At 37.9% G+C, this 26,284-nt stretch overlaps 1 protein-coding gene across 8 annotated transcripts in view; it reads right to left on the bottom strand.

Moving 5' to 3' along the window:
- DNM3 (dynamin 3) overlaps nt 1-26,284 on the bottom strand; it is a 592,171-nt gene that overhangs the window by 284,974 nt on the left and 280,913 nt on the right. For all 8 annotated transcript variants that reach the window (XR_006356236.1, XM_044000106.1, XM_044000101.1 and 5 more), the window contains one exon: nt 10,886-10,999. Coding sequence is in view for 7 of the 8 variants with exons in the window: in XM_044000106.1 (XP_043856041.1) it covers nt 10,886-10,999 (114 nt within the window). In the remaining variant the exon portion in view is untranslated. The remainder of the gene's footprint in view (nt 1-10,885; nt 11,000-26,284) is intronic.

Raw genomic sequence — 26,284 nt, 5'->3', positions numbered from 1 at the left:
GTTTTTTGCCAGTTGTATTCTCTTAGTTTTACTTATTACTTAGGTAGTCAATGCAAAAGATAAAATATAGTTAAATTTAATTATGGCACACGAAGCCAATGCCTGTTTTGTTTTTTTTTCCTATGGACTCTGTATGTGTTCCTAATAAAATAGGACAGCTTACAAACCTCAAAAATAATTAAAGGGCCTCAGAATAAATGTGTAATATATGAAATTAAAATTCTTTTCAATTCCTAAGTAATAATCAAAGTTATATAGCTCTATACCAAAAGGACTGAAAAAAAAAACTTCAATAGCTGTTAGTATCTTCTGAGGTTACCTCCCATTTACTGTGGAAAGCAGGAAATTCAGATAGTTTTCTTCTCGCTGTACTGTTCCCATACGACTCAACAACTCAGAGAAAATGATTTGACTTGATGAGTGCTAATACACAGACTTTATGCTACCATGAATATTAAAATACTTGAATTTAAGCAGGCAAGGTTGACTATCTTCTTTTATCTGTAAAAGCAATAAACAGCTCTCCTTTTTATGAACTCGATAAGAAACTAAGCAAAAAACAATCTAGATGTGAAATTTTCATGAGTCATTTAGAAAAATCATCTACATTTTTGCTGAGCAAAGGAAGCTCACTTTCTAGAATGTTAAGAAATCTAATTCAAACTTTGCCAGTTGGGAATCATTAATAGTTCAGTTTGAGTTAGGATGAAATTTAGCTTTACATTATTGGTAAAGAAAGAGTATGCTGAATAATAATTATGCAAATAACACGGAAAGGGACCAGTTTGAGCCTTAGGGTTTAAAGTGTTCACTACATTAGTATGATAATTTTCCTATATTAATGCTAATAATAAATGACTATTTTAAAAAATAGATCCCAAAACTCTACCAGGAAATAGCCTGCCAGAAGTTAGTTTGGAAGTAATAAAACTCTAGCTAGGTGGCACAGTGACTATAGTGCCAGGCCAGGAGTTAAGAAGTCTCCTCTTCCTGAGTTCAAATCTGGCCTAGGGGCAGCTCGGTGGCACAGTGGATAAAGCACTGGCCCTGGATTCAGGAGGACCTGAGTTCAAATCCAGCCTCAAACACTTGACACTTCCTAGCTGTGTGACCCTGGGCAAGTCACTTAACCTTCATTGCCCTGCCCACCCCCCCCCCAAAATCTGATCTCAGATACTAGCTAAGTGACCCTGAGCAAGTCCCTTTATCCTGTTTGCCTCAGTTTCCTCATTTGTGAATTGAATTAGAAAAAGAAATGGCAAACCAGCTTTGCCAAGAAAACCCTAAATGGGGTCACAAAGAGTCAGAAATGACTGAACAACAATAAACCACACTCAAAAATACTTAATGGTCCAGACTCCTTTTCTTACTCACCCTATTTATCTAATCAGCTACTAGATATGATCCTTTTTATGTCCCCAATATTTGTTCTATGTATCCCCTTCTCTCTGCTCACACATTTTCCACTCCAGTTCAAGCTCTCATTACCTCTAGAGTAGACTATCTCAACATCTCATTCATTGATTTTCCTGCCTCAAGTCTCCTTTCATTCCATTCCATGTTTCACAGCTGCCAAAGTGATTTTTGTAACTCACACATCTGACCATGTCACCTCCCTACCCTAAGTCCACCCCCTTTATCCCAAGTCAATAAACTCTAGTGGCCTTTTATTATCTGTAGGACCCAACACAAACTCCTCCAGTTGACATTGACACCTCTTCACAATATGGCCCTTTCTTATCTCTCCCATTTCTTTACAGGTCACTATCGTTTATGTTCCAGCCATACTGTGCTACCTGGAGTCCCTCACACCCAGCATTTCGTCTCCCATGTCAGTGGGTAGTTACTGGCCATCTCCCATGCCTGAAATGCACTCTCTTCTCACCTACACACCTTAGAATCCTTGGCGTCCTTTCAGATTCAGGTCACCTGACCACCTCTTACAGGCTCCCTTTTCTGGTCCCTCAAGCTCTTAGTGTCTCTTCCTCTGAGGCTACCTCCCATCTCCTCTGTATATATGTTATACATCCTTACTTATGTAGATGCTAACCTGTAAACTCCTTGAAGGTAGGAACTGTTTTTGCCTTTTTGTTTTATCTTCAGCACTTACCAGTGTCTGTCATATAGCTAAGCAATTAATAAATGTTTATCTTTTGATTGCTTTACCTTCCAAAACAGTTCAAAATAGTGAAGTTTTACTATAGAAGAGAAAGGGGAGACTCAAGTCACAGGTAAGAAGCTAAGAAGATATTATTATTAAGATATATGTTAAATTAATAAGATGCGTTCAAACTGTTATAGGGCCAGGCCACCCCAGAAGTTCTCTGGGGTATATCAAAGAACCTTCTCCTTGAGAAACTAAACCAAAGGACAGACACACCTAAAGAAATAAGTGGAACCCAATCTCTACTTAGCTAGCTCTGGGACCACCACCCTTCATTCCAGACTCCCTCACCCCTGGGGAGATAAGATTAGGTGTGACTGCTGCCTTTGTGGCCTGAGGAGCAGAGAGATGGCTTGAGAGATCCGCAGCCACCCCTCACCCAACTCCTCCAGCCACCACCAGTGGGGGATGGTCCTCCCTCCATAAGGGAATTTTCTACAGTCAGATAATCACCCCCATCAGTCCTCTATAAAAGTATCTGCCTATCTCTTGCTCAAGGAGATTGGTATCTCAGAGCCACGCTCTGTGCCATGCCTTCTCCCCATGAGAAGTCCAAGGATTTCTCTCTTGGTTTCCCTTCCCCAGCGCCTGAATAAACTTTTATCTTATTCTATTGGTTTTGTGTGCAAGAAGGTGTAATTTTTTAAAGAGGAATTCCTAAGGACCCCAACCTTTACCCCAAACCCCTACCTCTATCCCAAACACCCCCACCTATTTCCCCACAACAAAACAAAACAGAGAAGTTGGGCTTGAATACTGAACAGAAAGGTTGTTGTTCTTGTTGTTCAATAATTCAACCATGTTCAACTCTTCATGATCCTGTGGACCCTACTGTCTGTGGGGTTTTCTTAGAGTGGTTTGCCATTTCTTTCTCCATGGAAGAGACAGAATTTAAACCTATGTCTTCTAACTCTAAAACCAGTGGGTTTTCAACACCATGCTGTTTCTCTGAGTAGTCCATAATTGAGAGAGTGTGTGGCTCAAAATTCAAAGTCTAGCTGACCCCATCAAGTCAGCTCAAGGAATTAAACTATTAGAAGTCTATTTAAAAGGTGTGGTTACCATAATCTCCTCTCTCACCTTAAGAATATTATTCATGTTGGGGCAGCTAGGTGGCGCAGTGGCTAGAGCACCAGCCCTGGATTCAGGAGGACCTGAGTTCAAATCTGACCTCAGACACTTAACACTTACTAGCTGTGTGACCCTAGGCAAGTCACTTAACCCCAATTGCCTCTACAAAAAAAAAAAAATACTATTCATTTATACCATTGTTTTCCCCATTGCTAGTTTAGATATTAAAAAAACAAACTACATAGATGGTAGAGGCTAACCAACCACAGCTACAAACAATAGTGGGAGGAAGCATGGAAGCGTCACTGAGGATGATGGCATCTGACACTATCGTTTTCCTTTTCTCCTCCCTACCCATCCTAGTCTATGCTGAGAACCCTTGGCCTAACTTCTAGCTCTTGTTCTTCTCTCAAAATGAAATGAAAAGGAGCAGGAAATCAAAGTAATTATGAGTCAAAGAATACTACCCCAGGAGCAAGTGTTATTTGCAAAAGCAAAAATCACATTTACAATTTTCAAAATCCTTTTCCATGTATTTTCTCAGTAAAACCTTATACTCTCCTTGGGAGAGAAGGGAGGAAAGGCTCACTATTCTGGCTGACAGAAGAGGAAGTCCAACTTCAGAGTGACTGTCACTTGCCTATGACCATATAACTATTAAGTGATGAGGCCAGAAGGAGAATATGTATCTCAGCTCCTAGTTCAGTGGTCTATACATTGTACTAATAATAACTAGTCTAAGGTAGGTTTTCCCCCACTTAAATAATCCTATTCTAAAGCTTGAGAATTTATGTTTTAAAAAATATACCAAAAATTTATTTCATAACCCACTAATATCTTTTGAAAACTACTTGTATATTTGCATATATGTGTGTGCTATATGTGTGTATGTATATATATAAATATCCATGTATGTGTATATATCTATATACATATGTGTATTATGTGCCTATATGTATACATATATATACACAAATATGTGAAAATCTCTTCATATGCTGTTGCCTAAAGTCTGTCTTGTAACTCCCTCCTCCATGTCTCCAGAGGGCTGATCCCCCAAGCCTGGCATGCTGCCTACTTTCTCAGCCACTCTGCTTAGAATCCCAAGGATGCCTCAGCTCATGATTTGCCTTCTATAAAGCTTCCCCCCTGATCCTCTGGATTGTAGGCTCTTCCCCTTCTCAAATTACTTTGTGTTACTAATCTCTGGACATGGTATATCCAATGAAATGTAAACTTCTAGAAAGCACAATTTCCTTATTGTCTGTGGCCGCAGTGTGTAGTATATCTATAGTAAGTACTTAATAAATGTTTGTTATTTTTTTTAGTGCATATTCTCCATTATCCTAAAAATTGGTACTGGAATCCAGGAAACATATGGAAAAAATAAAGACTCAATATGAATTCCTGAATAAAAAAATAGTGACAATTTATGACATTTTTACAGTACTTATTTTAGTTACTTAAGGAAGATAATATTGTAATGTCATTGTATTAGAGAAATATCGTTCATAGACAATGAAGTAGGTATAAATACAGGCCACAGGGAGAACATATAACTGATAGCCAACTTACAATACTGAAGGCAACCTTCCATAAAAACAACATTGCTTAGGCTCCTAGGAAATCCCTATGATACTCTATTTAATCCATAATATACCTGAAGTACTTTACTAATATTTTTATAGGACCTAACCATCATTGTAGTACTATTTCTATGAGAAAGCATGTTTGGACTTTGAACTCAGGACATCAGAATCACATCTCTCAGTCTGTTTGGATTCCCAAACACAGCTATGAGGAAAGGCTTATGTTTCCTCCTGCTCAAATGGTAGGAGTAAGCTATGTCTTCTGTTCAGACAGGAAGTGTAGGAACATCTTCCCACCTATGCACAAAAAGAGAAAGGCAGAACTCCTTGCACCCCACCTTTACACTGACAACACAAACAGAGAGATCTCTGTCTCAAGAAGGAAGGCAGATCCAAAGGCAATGGGCAGTAGCTGCTGCAGAGCCAAGAAAGTATGGCCATGACTTCAAGTGGGAGTTGAGATTACCCTAGTGTCTGCCCTTTTGTATCTTGGAGTCCATCATGAATTGGGTACCTGTGGAATAGAAGATTGCCCTTCAGGACAATGCCTGAACTGTGTACATTATTGTTTTGTTTTATTTTTTTTCTTGGTCGAGGCAATGAGGGTTAAGTGACTTGCCCAGGGTCACACAGCCAGTAAGTGTCAAGTGTCTGAGGCAAGATTTGAACTCAGGTCCTCCTGAATCCAGGGCCGGTGCTTTTATCCACTGCTCCACCTAGCTTCCCCCTGCATTTGATTCTGTTTTATTATTGTTTAATAACAACAATGGCAAACATATGCAGCATTTTAAGTTTTCAATGCATTTTACACATTCCATTAGCATTTACAAAGCACTTTCCTCGAAACTATCCTGTGAAAAAGTCCTGTTTCACAGAAGAAAGTGAAGGCTCAGATGAGACTCTTTGACTTAGTGATACGGCTAGTTAGTAGCATAATCAGGTCTCAAAACCTAGTCACCCAACTCCAAATGCAGAACTCTTTCCACTACCCAGTCCTACCTTCTCATGCTTGGCCCCAGAATCCTATGGCAATTTATTAACTGTTAGGTCATAGATTGTGACGATATGGCTCAACTAATACTAAGAGAGCTATAAGTTAGCAACAATAAATATTAAAAATTCAACATATTATTTCCAATTCAGTAATTGTAAAATATTTAGTTAAATGCATCTTTATATAAAAATACATACATAAGCAGAAAAATTGAAGAAATACTTTAACGTAATTACGATCAAGGAAGACTAAAAGAGAAAACGAAAGCTTTCCAAAAAATTTACTTAAGGTATTCAAGACAATGAATGTTCTAAACCCAAACTGATATACACCTACTATCACTTGGATAAAAATGAACACAAAAATTCATTTAATTTTTCAAATATTAAAACTTAAGAAATCTCCAAATAACTAGTACAAGCAAGTAGCAGATCAAAGTGTTTCTGCTGTTTCTCTTTCAAGCTTGGGTGTTTGGTGATCATGACAGTTTGCTTATGTTTACATTTTCCTTGCTTACTGGGGAATCATAGAAAGCAGTAGCAATGAGGAGCAGACTGGGAAATAGGGGTGAGGCCAATGCAAAACTATGAAACCTATTCAAGTCTCGAAAACACCTTTTCTTCAAAACTGCTGAAATAATATACATGTTAGAAATTTAACATGGACACTTCCCAATGCGTGCCAATGCTAAGAGCCAGGAGAATTGGGATTTGTAGCACACATATTTCCTATCCTTTCTGCTGAAACACTCCCAAAGGAATCATAGAATGTCCATTTGCAAAGCCTGAAGAGACCATTCAGTTCAACTGCTTCCTGAACAAGGGTCCTCTCAGGAGCATCCCTGGCAAGATGTCATCAAATCTTTGCTCCAAGACCAGATGTGAGAGAAACTAGGAGGAAGCTCCCGAGGCTGCCCATGTACCCTTTGGGTAGCTCTGATCAAATTTCCTTACGGTCAGCCTAAACTGGTCTTTCCATAACTTTCATCCATCATTCCTCCTTGTGGTGTCTGGTGCCAAGGGGAACAAATTTAATTAGTCATTCACGTGGTGACCTTTCAAATGCTTGAACATGCCAATCACTTCCTACTGAGTTTCCTCTTCTCCTTGTACCTCATGTTTGTGAGGTCTGGTACTTTTCCTATAACTGCTCTCCAGTTCATCAATGTGCTATATAAAGCATGACACCCCCAAGTAAATAGCATAGATCAGATGTGTTCTGACCAGAAGATAGTATATCGTTCCTATCACCTCCCAAGTCCCCGCCACTATGTCCTGCTTAATGAAGCCAGAGTTTGCATTAGCTTTATGCCACAATCGACTTCTATTCGGCTTTCAGTGTACCAATATCCACCACATCTTCCTCATACAGTTCACTGTCTAGCACCATGCTTCTCTAATTTTGCATTGATGATGTTGTTTTTTAACCTACATAAGACAATGCATTTGTTTCTATTAAGGTTCATTTTCTTAGACTATATGCAACATGGTAGGCTATCAGGAGCTTTTTCCATCCTTATTCTATTATTCAATATATCAACTATCCCCTGCAGCTTTATGTTTTTAGCACATTTCACAAGCATGCTATTTGTACCTTCATCCAGATCTTTGCTAAAAATGTTAAGCAGGACAAGTACAGATCCCATAGCTATTCCAACTGAATGCCCTTCTTCAAAATGACAATAAGCCATTAATGACTTCTTCTGATCATTCAACTTGTTCTGAATGAATGTAATACTGTTTGATTTGGTCTATATATCTCTTCCCAGCACTTGCACTTAGGACAGTGTCTGGCACATAGTAGGTCTTTCACAAATGCTTATTGGCTATCTCTTTTTCTTGAACATAAGAATAGCATGAGGGACTTTGTCAAGTACTTTACTAGGTAAACTTTGTCCACAGAATCCCCTGGTTTACTAGTCTAGCAACTCCAAAGGAAAAGAAAGAAATGTAATTATTTTAACATGACCTATTCTTTAATAATATATTCTGGCTCTTGGTAATTACTGCTTCCCTTTAAAAAACATTCACAAACTGTCCCCTCTAATGGTGTGCATTAGACCCTGGGTACTTCTTGGTGGACCTGTGTATTGGCCTGGTACTCCATATAGCAATTTGGAACTAGGTCCCAAAAGTGAATAAGCTATGAATATATTTTTGCCCACTAATACCACTCCTAGGACTATGCCCTACCCTCCAAAAATATCCAACAAAGAAGAAAAGAAGTCATACCTACAAAAATATTCATAGTAGCACTTTTGGTTGTAGCAAAGAAATAGAAATAAAGAAGGTTCTGTCAATTGTATAATCACTGAGCAAGTTGTAATACATGACTATAATGGAATATTATTATGGCACAAGAAATGACCAAAGGAATGGTTCTAAAGAAATATGGAAATATTTATATGAACTGATTCAGAGTGAAGTGAACTAAACCAGGAGAACAATTTGTACAGTAACCATATTTTGAAGAAAAACAACTTTGAAAGATAAGAACTCTCATCAATTTGATGACTAACCATAACTTCATAGGACTAGTGAGGCTACCCACCTCCTGAAAGAAAAGTGATAAATTCAAGGTGCAGAATGAGCCATGTGTTTTTGGACATGCTAAATTTATGAATTTGTTTTGCTTGACCATGCTTATTTATTAAAAGAATTGTATTTTTCTTTTGGTATTTGGGTAGGAGGTGAAATTTGGGAGCTAGAGAAGAGCTACACTTAGGCTTAACAAAAAAAAAGAAGAAGAAAGAAAACAGGATCATTTCAGTATGGTTTTTTTGTTTGTTTGTTTTTTGGGGGCACTGAAGGTTAAGTGACTTGCCCAGGGTCACACAGCTAGTAAGTGTCGAGTGTTGGAGGCCGGATTTGAACTCAGGTCCTCCTGAATCTAGGGCAGGTGCTTTATCCACTGCACCACGTAGCTGCCCCTCAGTATGTTTTTAAAACAAACAAACAAGCAAACAAACAAAAAACCTTAAGGAAGTTTGTGAAAGTAATATTTTGAATTTATTATATACTTTTAAATTTTTTTCATATATAGCAGCTAGGTGGTGCAGTGAATAAAGCGCCGGCCCTGGATTCAGGAGGACCTGAGTTCAAATCCTGCCTCAGACACTTTACACTTACTAGCTGTGTGACACCCTAGGCAAGTCACTTAACCCCCATTGCCCCGCCAAAAAAAAAGAAAAGAAAAGAAAAGAAAAAATTTCATATATAATACTCTTTTGCTGTTCTTTTTAGTATATAGAAATATTCTTTTTTTCTTTTTTGTTTTAGTCAAATTCAGAATAAATGTAATACTTTAAAAAAATATGTGCTAGAATTGGTTATAGAATTTAAGCTAAACTCATTGGCCTCTAATTTGCAAACTAATCTCTTCCTTTAAAAAAAAAGGAATAGGGAAATATTTGTTTTTCTCTGCCTCTATGGTACCTCTCCCATCCTCCACAATCTTTCACAAATCACTGACAGTACCTCACTCTTGGCACTCCTAAATTCTTTCATCACCTTGAAATATAGTTTGACTAGACAAATTATAATCGATGTTCACCAAAGGCATCAAAGTATTCTTACCATCTCCTTTGCTTATTTCAGATTTAAACTACCTACTGCAAAGTTTTGTTCGATCTTTTCTAGTCCCAAGATTTTTTTTCCTCCTTGGCAGAGAAAACAGGTACAAGAGTTAAGATATTTTGTCTTTTCTTTGCCATGCATTATCATCATCCCATCTACCTCAAGCAGCAGTCTTATCCATTCATTGATCATTCTTTTTTTCCCAATATAGGAAAAAAAGAAACTAAGCTTTTGTTGTTCTTAGTATTTCTTGACAGCCTATGTTCATCCTAAGTTTTATTGCTCTTGACACTATTCCCATAGGACAATGCTATACTCAAGTATTCTTCTTCTATTGCCTCCCCCTTTTTTCCATCTTTAAAATCTTTAAAATATGTCTTAAAAATCTAAGTTTGATGAGTTACTTCTTCATTGAAACCTGACCCTTTCGATGGCTCAGTCTTTTCTTCTTTACTGAAGCTGTTTCTATCTGAACCTGCAGAATATCAGTCTAGGAAACTACTTGTCCCTTCCTTGGCAGGTTTCCTAGGCAGAATTTTAGGCTACAGGGTTCTAACTAAGCTTCTTCTGAACTCTTTGAAATGTGCTTTCCCAGAATCTAAGGTTTCATACAATGCCCAGATTTTGTCTCCTCAGTCACAAATTCTAAGTTGAATTAATCACACTCCCTCCCCCAATATCTATATAAAGTCTACATCAATAATAACATTTCTCTAGGTGTTCCTCAGAATCAGGTCCAGAATAGTAGTTCCCTTTGTCTTTCCTCCTCCTTTAGAAAGATTCAGTTATTATTAATTCAAGCTATGAATTCATTAGCTTTCTCTGCCTTGGGCTGGGAGAGAGGTGCAAAAAATATCTAGATAACTTAAAACCCCAGCCTTTACCCTATTGTCAACTCTCTACACCACGCTTATGTACCAGAAATGCCACATTATCACCATTATGGGTGAATTATTAGAAATGGCATTACATTTCCAAATCACTTTTACAAAATTATCTACCTATTATTGTTCAAAAAAATCCTTGAAGAATACTCGGGGATAGGTTTTTTTTTTAAATCTACCATATATAAAGCATACAAACCAAGTTATAAATATTTTTATAATCAAAATATATTTTTAAAAATCTATGTGTTGGTTTTATTCTAAGGCCATTTTATGCTTTTTATTCTGATCTACCATCTTTTTAGCTGATAGTAGTCAATTAATATTGGTTTCATTGGCCCTAGATTTTCCAAACTACTACTTGTTGACTATATCTAAGTAAACAAACATAAATATACTATCTCAATGTAAGTTAACAGCAACAGAAATTCAGAACACATTTTGATGGTGGTAAGTTCTGAAAGGAATATCTATCTCCTCATGGAATGCAAACTAGAGCATAAATCTTGTCTGCAAGGGAATGAATGGTTTCCAGAGCATGTTCACAGCAATAAGGAGAATTGACTAAAAGTGATTTATAAGAGACTGGATAAAACCATTTCCCTTACCTCATCATCTTTATACCAGGACAAGCTTTCCGCAGTAAGGACAAACCAATATTCCTTGGACCCTCCTTTCATGATGCCAATGTTGTTGATAGTTAACCATCCCTTCCGAATCACCTACAAAAAGTGAGAATAAACAAATACATTTACTTTAACATTAAATGGTAACACAATAGATTCGGTTTTTAGTCTAGTTTTCAGAATATTATATAAAAGATACAGTATAATGAGATACAAACAAATGCTTTAAAATGAATATGCTTTTATCAAAATGCTATGAGGTTAGCAAGATAACTTCTTTTAAAAGTCCAGATAACCAAAATGAATATAATCAACAGTTTGTGTTGACAGTTAAAAGAGAACTAAAAATGATGGACTGAGGCATATCAAAATTCGTCCATTATGGTGCAGCCAAATACTGTTATTTCTGCTATTACTCATTCAATTAAAATGTATTTATTGTTAAAAAATGTATTTCTCTACTTGTGGTTTGAAAGAGAGTCTTTTAACTATCCAGGTCCATATTCTCCCTGTTCTTCCTTCTGGTCTGTTCATTATTTTCTGAACCAGGAAATGGCAATAAAATAAGACTCCAATCCATTGGTTTGTTATTAATTATCAGCTTTGGTAGGTTTAGTAAGGAAAGATTTTTCTATTACTGAATAAACTTTCTTCTTTTTTCTTTTTTACTTTCTATGATTTTATTCATATTATCCCTTGGCTTTTAGAGGGGGTATGAAACCAAATATCAAAAGCATTTGCAAAAAGTCACTCTGTAGTTGAAATTTTCAAAAATACTAATTACTTAGGTTATAAAGGAAGAATCTTTAAATGACAGTTCAAAGCACATTTAACTTTTTTTGTCCTCACAGCTAATTATGATTACAGTTACAATTCAGTTCTGCCAGCCATGGGACTCAGTTCTCTTTATTCCCACATTAGTCATTATCTTTTCACAGTACAGTATCTGAAAAATATGAGTGCAGTAGTCTAATGTAGTTGTACTATTTTAACAAATTTTCATTCTAATGTATTATATAATTTTTGCATATCATATCTATAATCTGAATTATTAAAGTTTAAAAATACACATACTTTAAGGTACTAAATCAAAGACGATCAATGAAAAAGTGTAAAACCTAAGGATTTAGATCTATAACATATATTTCTATTTTATTTTTCCTTTAGCAAAATTGAGTAGTAGGTAAAGTTTTCCTAAAATGTTCCTGAACCTTCCTTCTTGCCATCCCGTGTTGCTTCCCAGGGCTCTCTTTCTACCATTTGGAAGATAGGTACCCAGAGCCTCCCTTTTGCCCTCTGGTTACTCAGAGATCCACTGCAGGTCTGATGTCTCTAGACACTTCTACATACTCCAAAGTCATACCTCCCTCCCAGTCTTCACCTTAGCAGGTCAATGTCTCAGTCTTTATCCACCAATCAGAAAACATGCATTAAGTACATGCTACATGCCAGGCTGGGCACTGGGGACACAAAGACAAAAATGGAAGCTCTCAGCCCTTGAGGATCTAGTTGCCTAATGGGAGAATCAAGAGGCGGCATGCTGGCATGGGGTAAGAAAACCAGGGATCAAATTCTGCCTCCACCACTTAAATGCCTGCTTGACTCTAGACGTGTCACTCAACATCTGTGCACTTGTCTCCTGATGTATAAAATGAAGGGGGAAGGCAGTTAGGTAGTGCAGTGGATAAAGCACTGGCCCTGGATTCAAATCCAACTTCAGACACTTGACAATTACCAGCTGTGTGACCCTGGGCAAATCACTTAACCTTCATTGCCCCATAAAATAAATAAAAGGATGGATGGATGGATGGATGGATAGATAGATAGATAGATAGATAGATAGATAGATAGATAGATAGATAGATAGATAGATAGATAGATAGATGATAGATAGATAGATAGATAGATAGATAGATAGATAGATAGATAGATAGATAGATAGATAGATAGATAGATAAATGAATGAATGGATTGGTCTAGATGGCCTTTGAGCCTCTTCTGACTCTAAATTCATGACCTTATATATGTATATATATATATTAATGTATGTATAATAGTATGTATATACACTCACACACAGATATATAGATATAGATATAGACATAGACATAGACATAGATATAGATATAGATATATAGATATACACACACACAGAGATATGTGGTAATTTGGAAGGGAGAACAGTCACTTGTTGGAGAAAACTTCTGCTGAGCTTTGAAGGCAGGCAGGGATTCTAAGAGGCACCAGATGACAAGGAGGGCATTCCAGGCATAAGGGAAAACATTTTTAGAAGGAATATATCCTATTAACTTTACATGAAGGTTTAAACAACTTTGTTGCTCATGCTCTAATGATATTTGTGTTTTATTTAAACCTATTTAAGAGAGTATCTTATAAACCCAAATGAATGAATCTCCAATAAAAGATTTTATCAGGCACATTTATCACTTCCACCTTCACCATGTCTCTCATATACAGATGTCCTTCTCTCCCCACTTATACTGCCACTGCTTTGGTTCAGGTCTTTATTACCTATGGAGTGAAATATTGTACAAGCCTTCTAATTAGTCCCTCAGTTTCATCTCTTCCCACTTCTTGCTGTCCTCCACCCAATTGTCATAGGGTTTTTCCTAAACTATTATCCTGACCATGTCACTGCCCTACCCCCAATAAACACTCAATAAACTTCAGTGGCTCCCTATGGCTGCAGGACAGATCAACAAAGTCCTTTGTTTGCCATTTAAAGCTCTTCATGACCTGGACACTTTCCGATCTTTATTTCCTTCCATGCATTCCTTGATCTAGCTCTACTGACCTACTTGCTCTTCCTCAATCAGGACACTCCATCTCCCATCCAAATGCCTTTGAACTGTCTGGCCTCCAAGTCTGGAATATTCTCCCTCTTCAACTTTGTCTCTTAGAATAAGTGGCTTCATTCAAGACTCAGCTCCAATGCCACCTTCTACAGGCAACCTTGTCTGAACTCCCCACCCCACCCTTGGGCTGCTATAGCCTTCCACTCAAAAGTTACCTTTGGGCACATGCACACACACACACACGCGCATGTACACACATTTTTTTTTTAGATGATTTCTTCTTATTAGAATGGATGCCCCTTGAAGGCAGGGGTTATTTTTTTACTTTTTAATCCTCAAGGATTATCCAAGGGCCTGGCACATAGTAAGTGTTTAATAAATGCACGTTGGTTAGCTGGGCCTTCTTAGTGACTCTCAAATTAAAATCTTTAAGTGACTATTGACTCCTGCCCCTTTGGAAGCTTTGACTCTGTTGAAATAAGCCACAAGAAAACTCTCTGATATCAGCAGTGCAGCTATCCACAGTTTCAAGAATCTGAATCCCACTGAAGAGGAAATAAATGATAAAAAGGAAAGTGAAGAGTCATTATAATTAAGAGGAATAAGAGATTTGTGGAAGAATATTCCCAGGCAAAGAGAAAAGAGATCAGTTTTAAAATGATGACATTTTATAAGTAGAAATATCAGTTCTGCTTTCAAACCTAAAATCATAACAAGGAAGCATAATAGTCTTTCTCTTTTCCAGATAAGACTTGGGTTAGATAGTATAAGGTGGGGGTTGGAGGGGAGGAAAGAGAATGAATTCACTAAATGATTTTAAATTTCTTAGACTCTGAATAACACATCTGGCCTAGAGTGCTGAAGTAAGCAGAAGTCAGGAATACTAAGTATGAAATTACCAAACTTGAAGAGGGAGTGAAAGGGCTACAGGACTGAATGTATATTTCCTTATTTGTAAACTGCTTCTTGAAAGAAAGGATCATTATTTATGTATTGGTGCAGCAAGAACCTCTAGCTTTCTTCAGCAATTAAAATTTGTCAAATAAAGAGATTCACAAGGAGGTTTGTTAGTGGATAGGAAATGGGGAAATCTGAGCATGGTCTTCTCACATGAAGACAAATGCAACACCACTCCATCCATTCCTCTGCTTACCAATGGAGTTTAAAATAACTTCAAATTTGTCAAGTTGACAAATATTTATTAAGTTCCTACTGTGTGCTTGTGGCCACTGTACTCAGTGCCAAGGACACAAAGCAATGCACACACAAAAATTCTGCTCTCTTGCAACTCACAGTCTAATAAGGGAAATTATATACAAACATGCAAACAACTATGTAGAAACAAGACATATAGAGAATAAACTGAAGATAATTGATAGAGGGAAGACAACAGCATTATGGGGGAAAGGCTTCTTCTAGTGTGTTTTCTTTTCTTTTTTTTTTCTTTCTTTCTTTCTTTTTTTTTTTACTGGGCAATGAGAATTAAGTGACTTGCCCAGGGTCACACAGCTAGTAAGTGTCAAGTGTCTGAGGCCGAATTTGAACTCAGGTCCTCCTGAATCCAAGGCCAGTGCTTTATCCACTGCACCACCTAGCTTCTAGTGTGTTTTCTAACACCAAATGATTTGTCAAAAATAAGACTTTATTCTAAATAAGGTAAATTTAAATTTCAATAAGGTAAAGAAGCTGTCCATATAAGTGTACAATCTGAGCAATACATAGATAAATGAGAAAATTAACAATAAAGAAAATAATCAAATTAACAAATAAGCATCAAAAGTTGAAGAATGCTTTTATGGTCTCATACTTCACAGAGCCACAGAATTATGGATTTTAGAAATGGAAGGGAGCCTCAGCCACTATCTAGCTCAACCCAAATAGGAAAGGACAGAGCTCTAGGCATAGAGTCAGGAAGATTCATTTTTTTCTGACTTCGAATATGACCTTAGACAGTTACTAGCTATGTGACCCTAGGCAAGTCACTTGACCCTGTTTGCCTCAGTTCATCATCTGTAAAATGAGTGAGAGAAGGAACTGGCAACCATTCCAGTATCTTTGCCAAGAAAACCCCAAATGGGGTCACAAAGAGTTGGACATCACTGAAACAACTGAAACAACAGCAACAAAAGGGTCAAGTGATGACTTGGAAAGGTGGGATGACGTCATGAAAAGATCAAAGGACTCTAAGGAGCCTGGGGTTTTGTTCTAGCTGCAACATTTACTGACTCTGACTATCAGTAAGTCACAACCTCTATGAATATAAATTTCCTCATGAGTAAAATGAAGATAATAACAATTTCATGATCTATCAACTAGATTATCCTATAACCAGATTCTCCAATAACCAATAATCTTATAACAAGTTTTTTTTCTAAGCCTTAAAATATGATATAAATTGTTATTCTATTTCTTTCATTTTAACATTCCAAATATATCACATAGCATTAGTCCTTAGTATTACATAGTAGTAATGTGAGAAATTCCTTGAAATATTTTCTATTGAATAAAAAACATTCTAGAAAGCTCACAACTCAAATGAAAAATTTCTAATGCAGACTGCAAGACAGAAAATTGTTGGATGAACACAGAAGATGCTATTAAGCAGAAGAAACATTAAAGTTTTTTAAATAAGGCACAGTCTTGATTAACTGAAAACATATAGCCAGCATGGAAGAAAACCTAAGTGAAAATATAAGAGATTAATATTGAGATAAATATACCAATATACCTTTTACATTAGAAGATGCAGCAGCTTATAGTGAAATTTCTTTTAAAAGGATTACCAAATGTCAGCTCCTACTTATTGGCAGTGGCAGGCTTAAATCCGAGGGTCTAAGTCAAATTTTACCAAAAAGTAAGTCTCCTTCAAAGAGAAATATAGGAGGCAATCTGTTCTTGGAAGGCCAAACTACACCTCTATCTTTATTACCACCATTTCCCCTTGGATCGACATGGATGCAGCCTAAGGCCCTTGCCTCAGAGCAACAGAGAGACCAGGGCCCACCAAGCCATCAGTCCTAATTCCAAATTGGTCCATCAGCTTTTGTCCAAGGAGTAACCTGTGCAGAGAAGTAGTAACCTCTGACTAAGAGCTGCCCTACCAATAGGCAGGGAGTCTCAGAGCCTTGATAATAGCAGACCCATCCAAATCACTTACCCCACTGAACCCTCAGCCTCTCTGTCACAGTCCAGCAGTCACAGCTACTGAGGTCCCAGAAAAGAAGGTTCCCACTACCACCACCTTTGGCATAGTCAAATCATTCAATATCAGAAACAGACATAACGGTCAAAGGATTTTTCCAGCAGCCTCACAGCGGAACCTTCCCCATTAGAATGCAAGCTCTGCAAGAGGAGGGGTGGTCTTGGTTTTCTCCTTGTGTCCCCAAGGCTTTGGCTTAATATATGCTTTTTTATTGACTCAAAGCTACTCCTCCAATTCTCCACTCCTGCAAATAATCTTTTCACTCATACCCTAGGATTCCCTCTTTGAACCAGCAAGCTTCTAAAACCTCCATATCTGCTGAGACAACAGCTATAGCACTCTTTATCAATACTCACTCATGAGAGACCTACTCTTTACACAGCATTAGGCACATCACAGCCCAAAACTTTTAAAAGTCTTTGAGCCTGACATTTGGCTTTTGGCCGATCCAACTTTTCTACGATTGTTACATGCATTCAGTTCTGCTATATCTATCAATATATTCTTTTTAAATTATTAAAGTATTTTATTATTTTCCAGTTACATGTAGAAATAGTTGTCAACATTTGTTTTTATAAGATTTCTAGTTTCAAATTTTTTCCCTCCCTCCCCCTTCCCCAAGACAGCAAGTAATCTGATATAGATTATATATGTACAATAATATTAAACAAATTTCTGCTTTAGTCATGTTTATCAATATCTATTCTTGAAGGATTTCTTCATATTTTGAAAACAAATATTTGCCTCAGTTTTCCATAGTGTGATTATTTCTTTCCTGTGCCAAACTCAGTAACTAGCAATTTATTTCATTTATTGCTAGTAAGGTTGTTTTTTTCCCTTCTAAGGCCTATTTTTCTATTTAACTCTCCAAAGTAAGATGAGTTTTATTTTTTAAGTTATTTTCCCCATGTATCTTTTCCATATGCTTATTCTTTTGAAGTCAAAAGGGATTCTTCATGTGGAAGAGATTCAGTGTGATAGTAAACAGTAACTTTGGCCCATCACCTATTACTTACATTCTCATATTCTCTCTCTCTCTCTCTCTCTCTCTCTCTCTCACACACACACACACACACACACACACACACACACACACACACACACATTCATACTCATGGCCATATAAAGGCGAAAAAACCCTCATAATAATCAAAGCCTGAAATTAATTAGGCTGTTTCACTAAAATAATTCAGAAAGAAGCTTTAAAAATTAACAATATTGAGGCTGGCAGAGCTAGTAAAGTTTCAGCTCAGGAACAAGTATTCTCATGTAAATCTGGGTTCATATGAAAGAAGAATAACTTGTTAAGCATTTTCTATGTGCTAAACACTGTCAAAACCCTACAGATAACAAAAGTGAGATAATCACCACTCTAAAGAAGATCACAGTGTAATGAAGGAGACAACAAACAAAAGAAGGTTAGGTTCAGCTAAGGACATATGGAAGGCTCCAGAAGTCTGAAGGGAGCATTGACCGGACGTTTGGCAAGGCCCGTGAGTCATTAGGTGCATCGATGTATCAATAGATCTGATAATAATGCTGGAGTCTGGAGGACACAAAAGCAAGTCAAACGGTAAGGCCTGGGGGTTCTTGGGGTGCAGCAGCAGGACATATGGTAAGGCCTGATGGTATAACAGAATGAGTAACTATCTTATCCAAGAAACGTGAGCATTAAAGCGAGTGAGATGGACAGGAAAACAGAGGTGAAGGGTTCTCCATCTCTTCTCCTCCTTCCCACCATCTCTTCATTCTCTCCCTTCTTTCTTCCTCCCCTCCCCCCTCTCTTCTTCACTTTCTGAATTCGGGCTTCTGACTTTATCATTTAACTGATGCAAATAAAAAAAAAACCTATGAAATCAAGAAATTAGAAAGACAATAAAACACCAAAGTAGAAATTCTGAATAATCACATCACAGCCTAATTAAATTGAAAGTTAAGAAAGTACGCTGAATTTATACTAGGAACTATTTTAAAAAAATAAAATATAACCCATTATCTAATTTGACATTTTTAAAAGGGGGAAAACAAATTAATAAGCATCAGAATTTTTTTTAATTAATAAACATTTTTATTTATTTATTTATAGTTTATCCCTCCTTCCCTTCCTCCCCTATTCCCTCCCTAAGGCAGTAGGCAATCAGATATGGGTTAAACATGTATGATTATGTAAAATATTACCATATTAGTCATTTTGAACAAGAAAACTTGATTAAAAGAAAAAAATAAAAGAAAGTGAAAATAGCATGCTTCATTCTGTGTTCCATCGATATTGGTTCTTTCTTTGGAGATGGATAGTATGTTTCATCAATAATCCCTTGGGATTGTCTTAGATCATTGTATTGTTGAGAATAGTTGTCATTTATGGTTCTTCATCAAACAGTATTGCTGCCTCTGTGCCCAGTGTTCTCTTGGTTCTGCTCACTTCACTATACATCAGTTCATACAAGTCTTTCCAGGCCTTTCTGCTGGTCATTTTTTATAGCCCCAAAATATTCTATCACCATCATATACCACAGCTTGTTTAGCCATTCCCCAATTGGAGGGCATTCCTTTGATTGCCAGTGCTTTGCCACCACAAAAAGAGCTGCTATAAATATTTTTGTACAAATAGGTCTTTTTCTCTTTTGGGGGAAAAAATACAACAAATGAACAAGCAATAAAGAACCCAATTAGTTATTATTTTGCCTAATTATGTGCTAATAAAAGTAACAAATGAAATGGATGAGAATTTGTAAAATTATAAAATATTTAAATTAACAGAATAAATCATAGAGAATTTAAACAACCCAATCCCAGAAAAAGAAATTGAACAAGCCAAAAGTGAAGTCCCAAGATAAAAAAATAACAATAATAACTGGGACCAAGCAGATTTTTAAGTGAATTCTATCAAACATTAAAAGAAAAATTAATTTTAATGTTATACAAAAATATAAAATTTTGTTTACAAAAATGGTAATACACTCTACCAAATTGTTCTTTATGATAAAAATATCTTATTGGCACTTAATCCAGAAAGAGTTAAAACAGAGAAAATAAACTATAGAATAATATTCTTAATAATCAGTGACATAAACATGTAAAATATTATATCAGAAAAGATGCAACAGCAACAAATTACAAAGATTATATCCTATGGCCAAGTTGGATTTATAATAGAAATGTATGACTGGTTCAATATTCAGAAAACTATAAATATAACTAACCATATTAATAACAAGGACAAAAAAATAATATGATTATATCCACATCCTGCTTCCTCTCCTGGAAAAAGTTAAACTCTCCCTTGGAGAGAAGGGTGGGTGTATGAGGCTACAGATATCTGTTCTGCCTCCCTTTGAGCCACACAGTGACACCCCATGCAACCTGTGAGAAGTAGCCTTCACAAAATATGGGGCCTTGCTATATAAATACACATATGTAATTTAATAAGAATCATATTGCAATTATAATAATACTTTATAATTAAAATTAAAATATTATCTCTATATAGGTATACATATTTATTTCTGTGTCCTGAGTTTTTTAGTCAAGAAAGGACCTCAGAGTGCAGTGATCTTTAGAATCTTCCTAAGACAGTTAATATGGAAATGATTCCGTTTCCTACCATGGCACTGGTAGGCTGTCCAGGTTTCAAAGGCATACAACAATGAGGTCAGCACGACAACTCTGTAGACCTTCAGTTTGGTAGGTAGTCTCATACTTCTCTACCACACTTTCCTTTAGAGCCTCCCAAGCACTGAGCTATCTCTCGCAAGGTATGTGTACTTACCTGGGAAGTATTCTGCTGAGGTAAGTGAACTTATCCACAGCATTCAATATCTCTCCATTTACTAGGATCCGTGATTCCATGTATGGATGGTGTGGTACTGGCTGGTAGAGAACATGTGTTTTCTCGGTGTTAATTTTTAGGCCCAAATCAGCACAAGCAGCTGCATTGCATGCACAATCATCTGTGAACAAAAAAATCACGTACCGACTTTCCTCCACTTTCGTCTTGGCTTGTGGCTTTTTCAGTGTGTATCATTTCCCTTCAATGTAGTACCTGACCTGGATGCTATTTTTGTCCTCATTGAAGTCATCTGATAAACTGCTGAAAACATGATATTAAAAAGCATGGGAGCAAGCATCCTTTGCTGCTTCACTCCATTGGTGAAGAGCATCATCCATTATCCAGAATGTGGGCAAGCATGCCATCGTGAAATTGATGTACAATGCTGATAAACTTCTCTGGACGACCAAATTTTGCCAAAATTTTCCACAAGCCCTCACAACTCACAGTATCAAAGGCTTTGGTCAGATCAACAAACATTGTGTAAAGACCTCTGTTTTGCTCCTGGCATTTCTTCTGGAGTTGTCAGGCAGCAAACACCATATCAACCCTGGCCCTTTCTGAAGCCACATTGGTTCTCAGGTAGATGACCATATTCTAAATGAGTGATCGCCTTATTAAAGAGGACTCTGGCAAGAATCTTTTCAGCAATGACTAAGAGAGAGGCTCCCCACTGTGATTAGCACAGGGCAATCTATTTCTTTACCTTTATAAAGATGGACAATGGAAGTGTCCTTGAACTACTGGGGAACCTCCTCATTCCATATAACCCAGAACATTTCAGTCAGATTTTGTATGAGCAGTGCACCTGTCACCTTGTAAATTTCAGCTGAAATAGAATCAGCACCAGGTGTTTTGCCACATGACAGAAGTCTAATGGTATTCAAAACCCCTTCTTTAGCTGGAAGTTCAGCTAGAGAGCAGTTGGCTTCAACGTGAAGTAAACAGTCAATGGCTTCAGAACTGATTGATGATGGTTTGTTGAGAACACTATGGAAATGTTCAGCCTCTCTCTCCAGATCATGTCCTTATCACTAATCAGTGTGGGTCCATTAGCACTGAGAGTTGAGAAGCACCTTAGGTCTTTAGTGCATTAATAGCCTTCAGAGCATCATAAAAGTGCTTTGTATTGTTACTATCAGCACAGAGCTGAATTTTTCTTACTGAGCCAAGAATCTTGCATCTCTCTAAGCTTTGCTTGCACTTCACTTTTGATGGAGTTAGATGCTAGTAAATCCTGTGGAGGTCTCATTTTTCATTTGGCAGCTTCTGAATTTCCCCATCATTTTTGTCAAACCAATCTTGATGTCTGTTCTGGCACAGATGAGCAAATGCAGCACTGTACACCAAATCTCTGAAAACTGCCCACTCCTTTTCTTTTTTTTGTGGGACAGTGAGGGTTAAGTGACTTGCTCAGGGTCACACAGCTAGTAAGTGTCAAGTGTCTGAGGTCGAATTTGAACTCAGGTCCTCCTGAATCCAAAGTCGGTGCCTTATCCACTGTTCCACCTAGCTGCCCCTACCCACTCCTTTTTTGCTCCACCGTTGCTAACCATGTGTTGGTTCAGCTTTCCCTCCAAGTTAGCAACAAACTGTCCACACTCAGAGGAACATTCTAATCTATTGACTTTAAATCTTCTGGTAGTAATCTTGCCTTGAGACCCCCACTTTTTTTGAATGTAAATATTCAGTTTGGAGAGGATAATTTTGATCAGTCCAGCACTCTGCACCACACATTGCCTTTGTCATTCTCACACCCTGTTGGTCTTATCCTTACAACAACATAGTCTATTAAATTCCAATGTTTGCTGTGAAGGTTCATCCGAGAAGTTTTACTGCATTTAGGTAAATGAAAGACAGTGTAGGTGATGAGGTCATGAGATGCACAAGTCTTCAGTACAAAGGGACCATCGCTGCTGCCATTTCCAACTCCGTTCCTCCCAAGGACTCCCTGCCATATCTGATAGTCTGCACCTACTATGGCATGAGAGTCTCCCAGAATTGCAAGCTTGTTGATGATGAGGGTCCCCAGGTCATCATAAAACTGTTCTTTGACCTCATCAGGGTTCATGATGGTGGGAGCATAGGCACTGACGACGGTGGCATGGTACGTTCCTACAAGTGGCAATCGCATTGTCACAAGCCTGTTGTTCACTCCTTTTGGGAGGCATACAAGCTTGGTGACTAGATTAGTTTTGATTGCAAAACCGACACCATCTTCACAATGTTCCCCTTTGCTGCGGGCACTCCAGAAAAACGTGCATGCAGCTCCAACTTCAGTAAGCTGGCCTTCATTCGGGGCTGCTATTTGGATGCAATACCTACTGAATTGTCCTGTAACAAGAGTTGCTCATCTTTCAGGTCTACTCAATTTCATGTTGTCCACAAGTGTGAACACATTCCATGTGGGTGGAGTCATCTTTGCAAAAAGTTTTGTACATTTTTTGTGTGTCAACTTCAGGATGGGGTCCCCAATGGCCAGGGTTGAGTAAGCAGATTGTTTTTAGAGCTTCTTTTCTAGCCCCTTCCTTACACTAGAGAGTGAGCAGTGCAGTCCTTTAAAAAGGCTGCTCAGACACCAAGGGGGCTGCTGGGTCCCACTGATGCTTCAGTCCAGTGGGAAGATGTCCTATGGCCTGGGCTGCCTGTGTGCATGCAGGGTTGTAACTACAGCTCCCAGTGTATCCGCACCTGCTGCTCTGTCACGTGTCTGTTGCTACATGACTTTGAGGTAGGTAAAAATGGCAAAATGTTATGGGTGATGTCTTTTGATTTGTGCATAAATTGGATTTAAGTGAGACAGAATTGTCCAAAGTCAGTGACCTCACTCTCTCTTCTAGAGTTATCAAAGTCCAGTGGCAAGACAAAGTCAAAATGACTGGTGATGGCTCAGGATGCAGTGCATGATCATGGCATCTTTAATGTTTAACCAAGCTCTACACAAGCCACAGCACCTGTGTTAGCCATCTTTATGGCCATTGGAATAAAATGTTCTTGTCCACCCATTCTGTCGGGGAAAGTCTTCACATGCTTGGGGTAGACACTCCCCTAACCCACCAAAGAGCCTGAGCCCCTTCAGTTACCCTCAACCTGATTTAGCCCATCTGTTGACATGGTTTACCACATGTGGCTGCAAGCACATGCTATAGCTCCTTGGTTAGAGTTCGGAGAATCAGGTGGACACCCAAGGTGGAAAGCTGCCACGAAAAGAGCTCAGAAACTCTCCGACCAGAGGTATTAGTCTGCCCTGAAGACATCCTATGCCCCACGTGAGAAGTAATCAAAGGAGGAAAGGCACTAGAGTTAAGCAGGATTTGGAAAGGCTTCCCGTAGAAGATGGGGTTTTAGCGGGGATGTGAAGACAAGGAAGCATTTTACGCATGGAGGCTGGACAGTGAAAATGCCTGGAGTTGGGAGATGGTGTGTCTTGTTCAGGGAACAGCCAAGAGTCCAGGGTCAGTGGATTTCAGAGTGCATGGGAGGTATAAGTTGTATGTATGTATGAAAATTATATATAAAATGACTAGAATGGGGTGGGGGGAGTTCTGAAGGGCTTTGAATTCTAAATAGAGTCGTTCTATTTGATCCTGGAAGATGGTATAGAGCCAATGGAGTTTATTGAGTAGGGGGAGGGAGAGAATGTGGGAAAACGGTCAGACCTACGCTTTAGCAAAGGCAGAGCAGGCTGGTAGTGTGACCCAGCAGACAGATTTCTGAGTCAAGAAGACCTGGATGTAATCTTGCCTTTAAGATTAGTCCTTTACAATAAGACTCCATCCTATCCATCCCCTCAAACCCCCATATTCCTGCAGACAGGCCTCCTTGATGTTCCATCTCCTTCCTCCATGCCTTTGCACAGGCTGTTCCCCCATGTGTGAGATTCTCTCCCTCCTTACCTCTACCTCTTGTGACCCTTGACTCCCTTCAAAGTGCAGCTCAGGTGTCATATCCTGCAAGAGGCCCTTCCTGATTCCAGTCATTACTGCCCACATGCTCCAACAAATCATTTTTGATTTGGCATTTACTTATCTGTATACATATTATATAACCACTATACAATATAAACTCCTTGGGCTCAGGGACAACAGTCCTCAAAGCTTAATAAATTAATTGGAATTTTTTTCTTTTGAATCTTGGGCAGGTGCCTTGGGCCACTTTCTAGAATTCATCTGTTATGTCATATTTGGGTAAGCTTGTGTGGAGGGCAATCCTCATGTATATGAAATGATAGGTCATTTGTGTATTTTTAAAAACGCTGATCTGATGAAAAAGGAACCTCTATGGGACACCGATACCTATACAATATTCATGACATTCCATTCTTATTTATTGAGTCTTTCCAAGATGAATTTATTTTAATCAGGGAGTGTAGGTCACCTGTGGGACAATGACATTGTAAATGTCTAAAAGTCAGATATAATGTCTTATACTTCTCCATTATCTAGCATACTTCCCTATGGATAGTAAATGCCCAATAAATTCTTGATAGTGATTATCATAACGACAATAACAAAATATTTATGTAGTTTTTAAGACATATTTTCCTCACAACAATCCTGTGAGATAGGTAGCTCAAGTATCATCATTCTCATTTTACCTACGAAGGAACTGAGATTATATCCCCATAGTCATAGTGTTAGACCCAGAACTTGGACCAATGCATAGTCACGATATTTTCCCAACATTTTCCTACTTTTCTCTAAACAGATAAAAAAGTATCCTCTGCTTTATGGAAAGCAAATTTCAGGGGAAAAAATCATTGAATTTATAGACAATATTTGTGTCCACAATATTAGCTGTCCATGTGAGGGATAGTATCAATTGAATGGGAATAATAGTTTTCCTTTCTTAATCAAATATTTTCATTTATTCAGTAAACAAATAATTCATGAATTTATTAACAATGACACAATAAATTTTTTAAGTTACTAATCTTAGTGTCTCGTTGGTGACATAATACATTTCTATATAAAGTATTAAATAATAACACAATATATTTTGATATGCAAAGGAGTATGTTATTAAGTGCCAAAAATATGCAAAACCCAACTTGTACGTTCAAAAGAAGGAGATATCCCCATGTGCTAATGAGGTTTAGGTATGCTATTTTCCCAAAGCAATCTATCAACAAGCAATTATTAAACACTTAATATATACCAGGAAATATATTAAGGGGTAGGGATACAATGAAAGGCTCACATTCTAGTGAGGGAGTCAGCATTAAATGAATAGAACCTAAAAGATACATACCAATGAATACAAGAATGAAAAATTACCCACAAAGAAAAGTCTCTAGCAGATGGGGAGTGTGTGGGGGGGGGGCGGGTTGTATAGGGATAAGGAAAGGTCATCTATAGAACATGGCATTTGAGTCGAGTCTTAAAAGTCAGAGATTTGGGGCAGCTAGGTAGCACAGTGGATAAAACACCAGCCCTGAAGTCAGGAGTACCTGAGTTTAAATACGGCTTCAGACACTTGACACTTACTAGCTGTGTGACCCTGGGCAAGTCATTTAACCCTCACTGCCCCCCCCC

Source organism: Dromiciops gliroides, chromosome 4 (assembly GCF_019393635.1).
Source record: "Dromiciops gliroides isolate mDroGli1 chromosome 4, mDroGli1.pri, whole genome shotgun sequence".
NCBI classification, from domain to species: Eukaryota; Metazoa; Chordata; class Mammalia; order Microbiotheria; family Microbiotheriidae; genus Dromiciops; species Dromiciops gliroides.
This window is presented reverse-complemented; position numbering and strand designations above follow the sequence as displayed.